The sequence below is a fragment of the Protomyctophum bolini genome (assembly GCF_963924005.1).
Source record: "Protomyctophum bolini genome assembly, chromosome: 16".
NCBI lineage: Eukaryota > Metazoa > Chordata > Actinopteri > Myctophiformes > Myctophidae > Protomyctophum > Protomyctophum bolini.
Genome location: NC_137877.1, coordinates 26,935,727 through 26,951,249, shown reverse-complemented (window position 1 = coordinate 26,951,249; position 15,523 = coordinate 26,935,727). Strand labels below are relative to the sequence as shown.

General features: G+C 41.8%; 1 protein-coding gene across 2 annotated transcripts in view; it reads right to left on the bottom strand.

Annotated features, from left to right (window-relative positions):
• fn1a (fibronectin 1a) overlaps nucleotides 1–7,879 on the bottom strand; it is a 51,642-nt gene extending 43,763 nt beyond the window's left edge. For both annotated transcript variants that reach the window (XM_080786300.1, XM_080786301.1), the window contains exons 1-8: nucleotides 7,552–7,879; nucleotides 6,358–6,483; nucleotides 5,497–5,634; nucleotides 4,717–4,848; nucleotides 3,959–4,096; nucleotides 2,611–2,769; nucleotides 1,471–1,653; nucleotides 333–515 (exon numbers count right to left, since the gene is read on the bottom strand). In XM_080786300.1, the coding sequence (XP_080642426.1) occupies nucleotides 333–515; nucleotides 1,471–1,653; nucleotides 2,611–2,769; nucleotides 3,959–4,096; nucleotides 4,717–4,848; nucleotides 5,497–5,634; nucleotides 6,358–6,483; nucleotides 7,552–7,669 (1,177 nt within the window). In that variant the 5' untranslated portion in view covers nucleotides 7,670–7,879. The remainder of the gene's footprint in view (nucleotides 1–332; nucleotides 516–1,470; nucleotides 1,654–2,610; nucleotides 2,770–3,958; nucleotides 4,097–4,716; nucleotides 4,849–5,496; nucleotides 5,635–6,357; nucleotides 6,484–7,551) is intronic.
• Nucleotides 7,880–15,523: the final 7,644 nt, after the last annotated feature.

Here is a 15,523-nt window from a genome sequence, read left to right as displayed (position 1 = left end):
GAACACCGCGGCCACGGGTTCCGTTCGGTTCTGATAATCACCAGGGCTGGACTGGGCAAACATTAATCTCTGACATTTGGCCCAAAAGATTCTTTAAGCAAGGCCCACTGGACATTACGTCAAATGGCCAGTCCAGGCCTGATAATCACAGACGAGTTTGCAAAGCTGTGCTTCGAACGATGATGTCATGTTGTCCTGTTTAACTTTCAATGTGATCTATCAATGCCGATCGTGTTTACGTTTACAACTCAAGGTTTTCCTCATCCATCCACAATACTGATCCACATGCACCACAGAAAAATCCCGTAACCATCATCACCACTATGTCTTACCATTTTTCTCTGTACAGAAGGAGTATTTCTGGTCCGTCTCGTAGTCAGAGGAAGTGGAGCACCACAGCTGTCCGTCACTGTGTCCCTCAGAAATACAGGAGTGATATGTCTTTCCCTTGTACACGAACGGGAACACGCAGGGCTGACCGCCAGAGTTACCACCGTACACTGGAGCTGGTCCCTCTGCCATGGGATATACAGAGATAACCAGTGTAAATAAAGTGTAAAAAAAAAACAATGTATATGGGGACCCCCTGGACACCCTCAATAATGGGGGTTCCCAGCCCTCTCTTAACCTTCCTAATCTAATGGCGTTTTTCCACTGCATGGTACATGATCAACATTTATTTTGCAACTGTTAATATAGTATTCAATCAATCAATCAAAAAGGACCACAATGGAAACAAGTCCCCAGGACTTTTCTGTGTTACCCTTTTAGCCTTTAGTCCATGTGCTGTTTACAACTCTGACTAATAAAGTAAAAAGTAGTATAGTAATCAATCAATCAATCAATCAAAAACACTGCAGACTACTACATGAGTAACATGATATGTGACATCCTGCACAAAACCACCACTTTTAAATAGCCACGCTAAGCTAGAATCTTCTTTTACATTGATAGCATAGTCTGCACTTTGCAGAGCATGTCATTTTACAAAGTTTTACTACACATGCTTGTATTCACTTGAATACTCAATTAAATGGCAACCTGCAACAGCCACATATAGCGTGAATCAAGATATGGGCCTCTATTGTTCCTGTGTGCATCACGTTAAAGATGATGCCACGGCATTGTCATGCACCATCGCTATGAGGGGGGTACTGTATGCAGTGGGAATCTAAGTATTAAAGTACCAAAAGCGAGTAGGGTCGAGTTGAACCAGTACAACGTGGCTAAAGTGACGTTGAGGCCCCCACTGCTTAGTAGTTTCCATGTGTGAATATATGTAATCCTCCCTTCCACAACAACTACTCCCCCGGGCCTCTTGCAGCAAAACAAATGTGTGATTAATCTTAATCAAGTTGTCTAGTAGGCTATAGTGGAATTTTTTATTGAGCGATTGCAGACCATTGTGCCATTGTGCAAGCGTTACAACTTCAGGGTTGAGTAACAATAAAACCACAGCATCTCTCTCACCCCATTCCTCGCAGCTGATTCCGTTGCCCAGGCAGGTACAGATCATCTGCTTGATTCCCTGGTTCTTCATCCAGCGCTGGCCCAAGGAGTAAGCCATACCGGCATCCGTCCGACAGGCTCCCTCCTGGGGCAGCAGCTCGGCCAGCGCAGGTTGGATGTTGGTGATCACACGAGAGCCGGTGCCTGAATTGTGACACAGACGTGGCATTAGTAGATGAGAACTACGTATGGCTACATAAAAACGGACTACTAAAATAATATCTGTGACATGGCGAGAATGTTGGGTTGTTTGCTCTTAGAATAGTTTCTCACAGGGTGTGTCATTTTGTGTCCTCAAGAGAATAATGCGAAATAGCTACAACCTCTCTCTGGTGTGAAAATACATTATTTTTTAATATGCTATACCTTACAGACGATAAGTTACATGATAGAAAGCAAAGAAAATGCACCATTACAGTTCCATAATAATTTAGGTGGAGGAACAAACTGTGATGACGTATTGTCGATTTTAAAGTTGCATAACACCCTAGATTAGAATAATATGTCTAGATTTGATTTATACAACGTACCTTGCTCGTAAATTGCTGGAAATAATTTTGTCCGTCAGACACATTCCTTTTCTTTACTTTAATTACTTCTCCGTCTCACTCACAATAATCATTTCAGGCATGTTTGTTAGCCTCCCTTTGGCCTTTCCCACATGTCATATCTCCCTTCTCCCTCCCTCTATCTTTTCCTGTTGCTTAATTTATGCTCCGTCGTATGACGGAGTCGCCCGACAAAAACAGAAGATCCACAAGCTCACAGCGCAGCGCATCATAGTCACATTGTGAGCTTGTAGAGCGGCTATTTTCACCAGTTGATGAAGTATAAATCGGCCTTATCTCTCTCGCGCTCCCCATCCAGTGATAAAGAGGGAGGAGCCATGTCTCCTACACTTCAGCACATCGACTTTCCCTTGGCTTGTTTTTATCTCTGGCCCGTTTGTCTGAAGTGCTTTCTCACTCCGTATCTCTCTCTCTCTCTCTCTCTGTGCCACTGTCGGTCTCTCTCTCCCCCTACTCTATCTCTGCGGTATGCGTTTGTCCTTCCGCATCATAACATCAAGAAGCCTTGCCAACAACACCATCTAGCTCTCACCCAGTGCCACAGTGTGTAGAGAGGCATGTCTCTCGCACTTCCACTCCCCTCGTCCATTCCCTGTGCACAGGCACTGCAGCGGGTGACCTCTGGAGTCTGTCTTAGTCCAGGTGTCTCCAATGCGGTACGACGACAAGGTGTCCTGGTCATTGCAACGATCTAAAAAAAAGTGGTTAAACAGAGATTTAATCAGCGAGAGTGAGAGGCATATGGTATTGGTTGATACAATAATCTAGGAGGAGAAAAGGATGAGAAAGAGGCATCAAAGAGAACATGGTGTGTGTGTGTGTGTGTGTGTGTGTGTGTGTGTGTGTGTGTGTGTGTGTGTGTGTGTGTGTGTGTGTGTGTGTGTGTGTGTATATGTCAACAGCTTCATGTCATGCAGGCACAGTGTTTTCAGTTGCAAGTTGTAGCACACTGTTGACAATCAGTCTCTGTTGTAAAATGGCCACCCTGAAGTCTCATATGACAACAAGCAGGGAATGACTCTCATTCTCATCTCTCACATGAGGCAGAATCGTTAAGTAAATAAACGTAAGCAAGTAAACGCTTCTAATTGGAAACACGGCCAGTGGATCTTTCCACCACATGCTGTTAAAATCCTTCAACAAAACACGCACTACCGTTTTCCCTTAGCCCTGCCAGTATAAGGTTAGTGTGTGTGTGTGCATAGTGTAGCTTAGTGCCAGTCGCCCTCATCAGAGGGCGACTAGAATGTTATCCAGCTGCTGTGTGTGTGTGTGTGTGTGTGTGTGTGTGTGTGTGTGTGTGTGTGTGTGTGTGTGTAGGCACACGTGACTCATTCCAAAATAGAGCCCAGGAGCAAATCAATTTCACACGTTGTGTGCACCTCTTGTTTTCCCAACTCTCCCTTCCTTGTTGTAACAGGTACAATCAAACTAAATAACCCAGGAAATCAAGAGAAGATTTTGAATGGCAAAAGAATAAATAGAAATTAGAGATATCTAGCAAAAGAATATGCTTATAAGTTAACCACAAGAGAGAAACATATTTGTTTCTTGTATTCAGACACAGCTTCACTTCAGCAGAGTTCACTACCCTGCTCCTTTCTGATACAGATAACTGTAGACAAATTCAATGGAGGAATGCAGAGAATAGAGATACAGGGATGGCTTCTTAGGGCTGATTCATACTCCTATTTTACCGCTGTTTCGGCGCTGTAGTGCCGACATTATTTCGGCTCGTCAGAAATTTTCATTAGCACCGAAGAGCCGACTTTAGGACGGTACCCGCCCCCCATTACCTCAAATGATGACACATTGTAGGCTCTACAGAGCCGAACCGGCTTTTATTGGGCTCTAAGATAGGAGTATGAATCGGCCCTTACTCCTGGATGTGCAGGTGATGCGGCCGCTCCCCTCTCCCAGACAGGTACAGTCCACCACCATCCATCCCTGGTAGGGCTTCTCCCACGTCTCCCCGACCACGTAGGACGTCCCCGCCGTGTTGTCGTAGCAACGCTCAGCTGTGGAGACCAGTCAGTTAGGGCCAAATACGTTCAATTTGTCTACTAAAACTATGACGAAACGTGTCTGGCTAGTGGCTACCACCTCTTTTTCAGCTACGAAAACCAAATAAAGACTAAGCTGTGATGACTGAAACTATGACTAAATATATTGACAATTTCCGTTGACAAATAAAAACTAGACAAAAATGTCGGGGAGGGACTAGTGGAGAAGAGATCCAGTAGCTCCAGATATGCTTCCTGGAAATAGACGATCTACAAGCTCACGCATCGTGAGCTTGTAGGTTGGCTTGTAGGCACACAGTAGAATTCATTTTTATGCCATCACAGCTCACGAAAATTACATTTTAGTCAACAACATCAACTGTAGATTTATTGGACTACAACTAAAACATTTCAGATGACTAAAATATTACTAAAAGAAACTAAACAACATTTTTTTTAATCGAGGAAAGACTGACATAGAAACATAGCTTTTTTAGAATACTGTCAGGATATAGAAGACATTTTTAGAATCTGATCTCAGGTCAAAATGGGTTAACATGCAAATCGCTGATTCAGCCAATTGTCCAACTGGCCACTAACTGAAAATGACAGTGAGTGAGTGAGGTGGTGCTCACCAACAGGTTTGCAGGTCCACTCTCCCTTGCCGTTCCCCAGGCACACACACTCCAACATGTAGCCTCCCGTCTCGTGGGGTCGTCTCCAGGTGTCGCCAATCTTATAGGACGCACCACCCTCATGACAACGATCTGTGAGAGGAAAGGAGAAGTGAACATGTTAAACTAAGTGTTAGGGATGGGGGAAATAACACTGCAGTATTTATAGGAGTCCCCCAGATCTCTATGCTAGACCCCCTCCTGTTTTTACTCTACAGTAAATATATAGTAAAAAATAGCCAGTCTACAAGCTCACAATGTATCACGTTGTGAGCTTTTAAATCTGCTATTTCTGCCAAAAGGTTTCCCCAGAATAGGGACGCTATGGGTTTGTGTGGTAGATGCAGTATAAATCAAGTGTAAGAAACACACAGCCGAGATCCATTCCTCCCATTACCTAACCACACAGATAGCTACAAACAGCTGCATTGCCCCAGTTGTTAATCTCATCTGCTATGGAGAATCTGGAGATTGCTGGAGAATCTTGGAGATTAAGCAGTCTGGTGGTCTACAAAACCTTCTTCTGCTCACTGGCAATTGTCTGTCTGGTCTGGGTCACCGCGACACATGCAGGCGTATACATTCTCAATGAGTTATGGTCACTTTAGCTGGTCTACACCACTTAAACACTTATTGGCCAGGGGACAAAGCCTCTTCTGGCCTAAGCAGTAAGCACACACAAACACACACGCGCAGACACACACGCGCAGACACACACACACACACACACACAAAACTTACTAGCAATAGTGCAGCTGATCTTTCCTTTTCCTGAGCCAATGCAGGTGCAGTCCCAGATCATGCCCTCTTTGGGTCGCTCGTACGTCTCTCCCACAGTGTATGACTTCTGGTTGATCTTATCATAGCACGTCTCCTCCGCTACAGGGAGAGATCAGGGTGGTGAGATAAGACACAGGTCACATGATGACACGGATGGAACCAGGGGAACAGCAGAGGGTTGAGGGGAACAGGAGATAACATACTGCATGAAGAGGAGAGACCCCCAAGCACCATATCATTCTCCTATACAACACAAAGCGAAAGTGGCTGATCTACAAGCTCACGTCACGTCACATTGCGATGCTGAATTGTGAGCTTGTAGATCAGCTATTTTTGTAAAAAGCTGTAGAATATTTTTTTTTACTATTTTTGATAATATAATGACTACCCATACCAAAAGGTTGAAAGTGAATGAAAGCAAGTTGTGATTAAGCCCTTAAAACCAGGAAAGCATCTGTGTCATTTTAGATTTTTGTTTGCTTTGACAATTCAAATATAGTAGATATACAAGCTTGTACATCTGTTATTTTTGAAAAATCTTGTGTTGAGAACTGCTGATTTAGAAGGCATTTTGTAGAATCGGCCTGGGGTCTTAATGGGTTAAGTGCATGGACGAACGTACAGTCAGTAAGCAATGACTGCATGTGTTGCACATGCAGAGATTTAATTAAATTGAGGAATAAGGTCTGTGAAGGAGGGTCTTGTTCTTGTAGAGACAGAAAATCTGATAACATATACACACACAGAGACAGACACACACACACACACACACACACACACACACACGTGATTGTAAACATGAATACAAAGTTGAGAACTAACCTTCGGGTTTGCTTTTACACTTGATGCCAGCCACTCCATAACAGGTACAGATCAGTGTGCTGCCCAAGTATGGTCGTTCCCACTGCTCATTAAGACCATAGAATTTACTATTCTCCATGCAGCCATCTGAGAGGGACCAACAAAAAACACCTGGCTATGGATTATGTTCACGGACAAGTTACAGTTTGTTTTACTGAGTTTAATGGGTTCATGTATTTAACCCATTTATATGCAATTTCTCTGAAACTATTTACCAGAGTTGAAAACATGTATAGCCTATTTAAGTCCATTGACCAAAGTGGTTTTGACCATTAAAATCATTCAAAGAACTAGCCTATACTGAATTCTCAATGTAACTTAAGTTATAACCACGAAGAAAATAAATTCGACAATGACATTTATTCTCACGTCATGGTTGAAGGCTACAGTAAAGTATTAATTAGGGAGCAGGAAATAGGCAGGGTGTGATTTGAGAGGGGATAGACTAGGCTAGAGGGGAAGAATGGGAAAAGACTTCCTCCCTCCCCCCATGTAATAAGCAGAACTTATATACACCCTTCTCCAGCCCCCCACCCCCATCTCCACACGCGCAGTGTCGCGCACAGACGTACGCACTCACGCACGGAGTTTAGCTATACCATTTCCATGAGCTGCAATGCCACCATGAGATATTTTTAATCCACTCACTCACTGAGATGAGATCTCAAATGGAATAAGCGTTTATGACTATAGCCTTCAGGACTGTGAAATTAAGTCAATAATGTGCCAGTTTAACTTGGGACAGGGTCGCAGGCACAATTAGACAAAAAACATAACTTGTGCAGGGACTAGTTGTAGCCCTATTTGTTTTCTCCTCCAAGCACCCTAAGTCATTTTGATTAATGTCAGCCGTGAACGTCTCAGATTACCCTTTCATATAGGAAATTAGGCTACATTCTGCGTTTTTTCTTTGCTTTTTTGCTAGTGCAGTGTAAGGTTTTCCCTATTATATTTTCATATTAAGGCACTGATGTTAAAATGATGATCCAAAAATCAAAAATAAATAGGCTACGCATATAGCCATATACTGTATAAGTATAACAATAACAATATATTAACTTTTGTATGCCCATAACGTTACTTTATAATGCAATGATCAATCATAGCCACAACAAAGTGTAAATTTCGCCTTTTAAGGAAAAGTTAAAAGCTTACCTTGGTTGACCGAGGGCACTTGATGCTGCTGCGCAGCCTCTCTCGGCATGCAATTCACCGAAGCGGCGACACATAGCGCCATCAGCACCCTGCCAATGCATGGGCTGCTGCTGGACATTTTGAATGCTGGAACCACACAATTACTGCAGAATAATGTAGTCTATACCAGATGCTCCTGACTCGCTCAAAATTACACAAGATGATTCCCCTTTTTACGGGCGAGGCCGCGAGAGCAGTCTGTTCCAGTGTATTTTCTTTATTGCCCCGCACCAAACTTCCACCCATGCAGTCCGTTCTTCACCTCTGTCTCTCCGACCCGTGTGTGCGCAGGTTAGTGCACCAGTCTGTGGGAGTGATTTATCTGGGCATGGCTTAGTTTCAGTCGGAGGAGGAGGGGGAGGTCCCACAAGGAGAAAGAAAGAGCCCCACAGTCTACCCTACCCACGCAGCATCAGAGACAAAGTTGAATATGCGTTCGCTTGGTTAATGGGCCATTTCAAAGTGACGACTCTTATTACCATACAACTTTTGTTTATTGGGACGCTAATGTCAATTAAGTCCCATTTAGTCTAACCTAACTTTAGCCTATATAATGCCCTCATCAGCAAAGCAAACGTTATATATTTTTAATAGATCAGATAGGCTACGATCTGGTGATCACAAACTAATAACCAACACCTCCCAATTCAATTTATTTTCATGTGTTCAAATAAACTGTCCTGCAAATACATTGCCTATACTTTTTCTTGTTGAACTCTTCGGGCAGTCCCCTAGCTGAAACAAGTGTAGAGGAGAGAGGTTGATTTGATTATTACAATTAAATCATTATATCCCTCCAGTGTCTGTTGTCTCACCACCAGGCTGCGACAGTCATGCCCAAGCCCAACAAAGACCATGATCTGATTAGGCTACTGACTTCAAAGGCGTGAATGTCTCCTAGGCAATTAGCTCTGCTCCATAGCTCTAATGCCGTCGCAAGGCTATGGAATCAGAGCAAGGCAATGACTTTGTCTCATACATTTCAACAAGGCAATTCAAAGTGCTTTAGATAAAACATTAAAGAGCATTGAGCTAAAATAGAAAAACTAAAATAAGTATAAAATATCAGGTAGCCGGATAATTTGAGATATGTGCCACATCATAGTCATCTTTATTGTCACATATTGAGTCATCAATGTGTCTATACACACAGACGACAAATGTGTCTGTGGCACGGAGGAGAAAAACAAGGTATCTACATACATACTAACATACTTATAGAATATCCATCCAAAGATGATGTGCATGAGGTTTATAAATGGTGCATGCATGAGCACAGCAGCTGACATAAAAACACTGAGGACAGAAAGCTGACCTGTCCCCGATGACCTGAGAAGTGTGTCAGAAAAGTATTTTGGCCACAAACCATTCAATACATCTGAAATACCGCCACCAGTAGGCCTTGATTCTTTGACATAGACATATATTACATTATTTGACGTAATGTAGAACAATGTATAGTAGCCTGGCATATATAACACAAATAACCAAGATAGTCTATCATCACTGTCAAGACACAGGTTCCCAAACAGTTCCATGCCATGGACCCCCAAATAGCCATAGCATGGTAGCAGCCCCTCATTGCAAAAAAGAAAAGAAAGAAGAAAAAAAACACACCCGTTTGTATCAATAATTCAAATTTTCCTCTCTTTTCCAATTGGCCCCGTGGCAGCCCCCACTTTGAAAACCTGTGATATAATCCACAGATATGGCCATCATCACTGAAGGGGAAAAAAATATTCATTCAGTATCAGGTTCTGAAATTGGGTTTTTGTTGAGCAGGGCTTCTGCAGGACATCAGAACTATGCAGGATATTGCCTATAGGTTTACACAAGCAGCAGAGATCTGGAGGAATTAGGTCACATGGCGTCAGTATCTGGAAAGCCTCCAGTAGCAATGTTTCACTGTCTGGAAAGTGTTTATACGTCCAAGGTCTTTATTGCTGCGAGTCGATTGTAATATAAAGCCAACTTTGCATGGTGGATCCCTGACCTTCTTTTCGTTAGCTAATGGTGCAGGGTCTGTTTAATTCTTACACTGTTATGATTATGTTCGATCTCAATAAGAGTAGCAAATCTATTGGGATAGTATCCAATTTGGCATGGTCAACATCACTCACTTAGCTTTATTTTCAGGCATAGCTTAATGTTGAGGAATTGATTTCCATCAACATTGAAAAAGCTTAACAAAACAAGACAGAGAGAATAATAACGGTGTGGTTCCCTGTGCGACTGAAAAGGCTTTCACACGCACGCATGCACGCACACACACACACACGCACGCACGCACGCACGCACGCACGCACGCACGCACGCACGCACGCACGCACGCACACACACACACACACACACACACACACACACACACACACACACACACACACACACACACACACAGACAACACAGCCTTCAGCCTGGTGGATAGGAGATTGTGCTAATATTCAAACTAAAGTGGGGCGACACTGGCCAGTGGCCACACATTTACATATGTTGCTCTTTCTACGATTGCATGATTGTGACACCACATAAATGTGTGAAGAAATGTATTTCTTGTCCTGGTCTTTCAATACTCATATTGAAAGAAAATTAAACATAACCTACTGGGTGATAACAAGTGAATTTAGGCTAATTGGTTAAATATGAATTTTTGTTTTGTTTTGTGTAGTTGAATGGTCATTCAGGGGTTCCATTTTAGGTATCAAAAAGAGTGTTTGGTGGTGGTTTGTCAAAGAGACTCTTTTAAGGCCAATACTAAACCAGAATCAGAAATTGATAAACCACAGAGTAGTGTGGCCGGAAAACTTTGACACCTGAAGAAGATTTCTGAGGGTTTAGCAAGCTCTGAATCCATTCAGAGCTTTTGGACAAAGGAACCTGTGGTGGCCTCCCGACTTGAAGGTTGGGTGAGGAATATCCTTTCCATTATTAGAGCAATGCATTACTTTTTGATTACATTTTCGGAACTATAGCCTACTCATTGGAGACATTTAAAGGAACTTTGCTTTGCAGGACTTGGAGAAGAGAAACTCGGAGTTTGAACATTAAATATATTGATTTTTCATTTGAATTGAATTATTTTGTTTGATCAAGTCTGCAATACAGTTTCGTTACCGTATAAATAATTACTGACGCAAGTACAGGACCTTTATGTCTTTCAGACATACAATTTTATTGTTCTGATTGTTATACGATTAGTTTTAAGTTGCCTAGTTCTTCTTTTTCGAGTCCGTAGCAATCTCAGATGTCGTTCTGCCAACATCGGACAAAGGCCTCAGCTGACAGAGTAGTTTGTGCCAAGTCTTCTGGAGTGCCCAGGGGCATCGGCACATTCCAGCAGGTGGGAGTGGGATATTGTCTGCAATGATCCACAGCTGCTCATGTCTTCTGTTGTGTAGTTCCAGGCTTTCATCAGTGCTTTGCACCTCCCCTGTTCCACATGCAGTCTATTAAGTGACATCCAGGTTGTCCAGCCTAAGGTTGCTTTCCGTTGGTGTGATTCCTCTGTCCAACCATTCACGAGCTTCTGTGTCATTGCTTTGCCATTCATCTTCCCAGGTGTTGGAATTTCTTGTTTGGTTGTCTGGCCGCTGGCGGCACAAACCTGGCTCTGGATCTCCTGTGTTCTCCGTTAATTTTGAGCGATATCCAATCGTCTGATGATCGTGGGAGAGATGTGCCAGCTAGCGCATAGAGGCGAGAGGTTTTGTCTTGACGCATCCCATGATGATGTGGCAGGTGTCCATTTCCAACTTGCATCGTTCCAAGTAGGCCAGTGCCCAATGGGCACCGCTATAGAGGCCCCACAGGCAGTGTTGGGGAGTATTAAGCTACATGTAGCTGAGCTACGTAGCTTAGCTACATTTTGCTGTAGCTTGTGGTAGCTTAGCTACATTCATATTGGTGTACCTCGTCAAGTAGCTCAGCTACTTTTTGGGTCATTTTTGGTAGCTTAGCTACTCAAGTTACAAGCTACAATTTTGGGCAATAACATGAAATAAATATATTCATTTTGACCATTAGTTGCTGTGTTAATTCTTGTACTAGAACCCCCTTTGAAAAATCAAGGACTGTTCCTTTTTCTGATTGCTTTGAGGGCATGTCAGCTCTTGACAAGCCAACAGCTGCCTCTAATTGTTTTATCCTTTCTTTAATGGGGGAAAATCTGTCTAGAACAGGGGTCTTCAAATGTTGACGATCAAATGTCATCATGTAACAGTTGTTTAGTTATAATGTAGGTGTAGTTATCTCATTATACAAGGGTCTCTTTTTTTACAGTTAAGATGTGTTAACATTGACGATCAAATGCCATGTATAACACACAGTATCCTCAACAGATCCTCTTTTATTTGTGTAAGTCTCTAAGTCTTTTTTTTTTAATAAAACCGTTGAGAGGCATATTTCAGCTGGCATCGTGGCATGTGACTTTTTTGTAGGATATATTTTGTTTCATATGCACCGCATGTACATTCTCAATTTAACGCTGAAAAATAAAAAGTAGCTGAGCTACTTTTTCCATGTAGCTGTAGCTTTACAAGCTACATTTCTCCAGGGGTAGCTATGTAGCTTGATCAAGCTACTGCCATGGTGAGCTACTTGTAGCTTTACAAGCTACGCTTTCAAAGTAACTTCCCCAACACTGCCCACAGGCACCGTTCTAGTATTGAAGATTGGGCCAGTACGCTACCTTGTGGCTACCTCATTGTAAAGGTGATTAATCAAAGATAACAACGATACAATACCAATTAGTATTATTGAAGGGGAGAAATAATCGACCAAATGTAAGTTTGTGAGCCAACATTGCCTACAGAGCATGGCTGTGATTGGTGTATAGCAACATCAGTTGAGCTGTATCTTTCACTACATGCGGCAGCTGAGCTGAGCTGTGTTTGGCATAACGGTGTCAGCTGAGCTGTGTGGTTTGCTGTATGCATGTGGGTTTGTGTATTTTTCGGCCATTTGAATTCTAATTTCATATTTGACAGTATTCCGAAAACGGTTCGGTGTTCTGGATACTGTGGAAGTGAGTTGCAATTGAATTCTGTGGAAGTGTGAGTTGCAATTGGGCTATTTTTCTGGGGACAGGGATACAGAGATCAGTGCCACACCATAAAAACAAGTTTCATTATACAGCAAGGAATTTAAAACTGCCACAGTGCCATAGATACATAGCGCCAGGAAGATGCAATAAGAAGTGTGATTTCTGAAATGGATAAGTCCAGTTTGTTCCACATTCTCTTGAGCTTCTCATTCATTTCCTCTTGAGACAGGACAGGTCTAAGCCCCGATTATGCTGGAATGGGTGTGAACACTTGAAACCTCAAACCAATGACTTTCAGGGACCCAAACATGTATGGTCATTTGTTTTTTAATTAACTTATTTGTATATTGTATATTGTAATATCTGCGATCAGACCTTTTCTATTTTAGGACTTTGTGAGATTATACATACTCCTTTTAATTTGTCCCTTTTAATGAAAGGAAATTTGAGATTTGGTCACAAGATCATAACCTCCTTGTTAACCTATGGGGTTGACTTAATTGTCAAAAGATATGTAGCAAATTATGGTTTACTCTAGAGTAGTCAATTCAAGTAAGCTATACTCTATTTTCCTCATATAAGCATAATAGTAGGCCTACTAGCCTACTGCTTGCGTTATATATTTTCTTTAATTACTATTACAATTTATACTTAGCCAAAACAAAAATATGTTTTGCTCTCATATACACAAGATAACAATAAAGAAGAAACTTGAACCTTGAATGCTTACCAGAAATCTTGAAATGATAATCTACTGTCTACAATATGAGTATGACTCTACAGTCACAACTCTTAATCCAAGATTATCACTTTGTCGTGCAGATGTGTTATATGGGCAGCTATGAGCATCAGAATTAAAAAATATATTTTGACTCTAATTTGTGTGACTTGTTTCTAAAAGAAAGCGAGGCCCTAAACAGAAACAAAACCCAAAACACAGAAAATCTCTTTTCCATAAAAGAGGATTATGGCTTAATTGACAGTAAGAACTTGGGTAATTAGTGGGATGGCTAACTTGCATTCTCAAGCGATTTGTAATAGCTCATCTTCACAGAAGGATGTAAACTAGTGAAATGAAATGCTGCAATGTGGGTGACATCAGTTCTTCTGTGAATGATGTCACCCACATTGTAATGCATCCATTACAATGTGATGGATGCATATTTCGATAAAAATCCCACAACGTGATTGAATTAATTTACCAGCCAGTCTTATTTCTTTCTTAGTGTTCATTAGTGTTGTACTCATGACAACACGGAAGAACTGATGTCACCTACATTTGAGTTGATTGTGAACGTGGGACTGAAAGATGCTTGGCTGCAAGATGTTTAAGAAACAACAGGGTTGCCACACCCAGTCCCTCGCTGGTGCTGGACAAAGGTAGACACAGTTCAAAGGATATAGTGACACTATGGGCCCTATTTTGCGTGTCTTAAGTAACCAGGTCTTATGACTTAACTTAAGACTTGGAGGCATGGTCAATGCTGTTTGGCCACTCAGAATAGCCAAATGGCATTGACCATGCCTCCAGGTCAAGTTAAGTAATAAGACCTGGTACTTAAGACACGCAAAATAGGGTCCTATTTTTCTTAAGTTAGATTTATTGAGCAACGTTTCGGGTTCAGACCTTCATCAGGCATAAAGAAGAACTGACAAACAGTCAGTAGTACAACTCTGGGATCAGCGGGGTCCAATCAGATGCCCCACGCCAAACCGTTATCATGGAGAGGGACTGCACACAGGTGAGTAGGCTACAGGTGGTATATTTTTTCCAGATAAAAGGATTTTTTTAAATATATTTTGAAAACCAAGTAGAATAAATACAGCTACAACAGAATAAATCAATCAAGAAAGGCAATATTGTCATGGTCACGTCCTGAGCCCCTCCGTTTGTCCATGATTTCCCTCTGCTGTCTCTCCCAAGTCTTGCTCCTCTGACTCTGATTGCCCTGAGTGCCATCACCTGTGGGGACCAGCTGAGCTAGGTTGGGTGATGAGCTCCAGTGACTATTTAAACTCTGCCTTGTGTTTGTTCAGTGCTGGAACTTAAGTTAGTGTCAGGTTTTAAGTTCAGTGTATGTACTTCTGTTATCCTATGTCATTTCCCAAGTAAAGTCACGTTTATGTGATCTTCTTGTCCTGCCTTTGTTTGAGTTTCCTGCACTTGGGTCCTAACACCTGCAAACCGTGACAAATATAAACAATAAAAATTGAATACCTTTAAGGTGTACTGACTGAGGCAACAAATGAATATTGGACAATTATACAAATAAAGCATGTCCCTGGAGGGCATAATATCCAATACATGTATTAGGGGCCAGACCTAGTAAATTAAAGGTGTAAGGATCTGTACTCCAAGACCAAAATACATCAATTAAAGCAAATTAATGTGACATTTTCTTGTTGGTTTCATGGGTTGGCTGCAGTGTTTCTCTTTGCCCTGCTGTTCTGTGCTGTTTTTGCTATAGACATAAATAGGTAGGCCTAGAATAGATACTTCATTAACCAGTGAGCCAGTTTTTTGTTCATACTACAAAGTTGTGCTGCTTAATTGAAAGTCTGTTTTTGGATTTAAAGACCTGCTTTTGGGGCCAAAACACAGCTGAACTACCCCTTAACAGTTAGGGAAACAGTCAGTCACTGTTATGCAGAATAAGAAATGTAGACCACATGGTTTCATCTGTATATTTTAACAAATCTAATAAATCATTTAGCCAGATTAGGGATATTAAATCTATGATCTCCGTTTTAAAATCCCAGCGGACAAACTGCAGAAGAGAGAATTACAGATAGGGGAAATAATGTGGTGACATGAATGATGGTTTGACTTTATTTTCGAGGCTGTTGATGTATGACATCCACATCTATTCAAATCTAATCTAATAAGAGGTGTG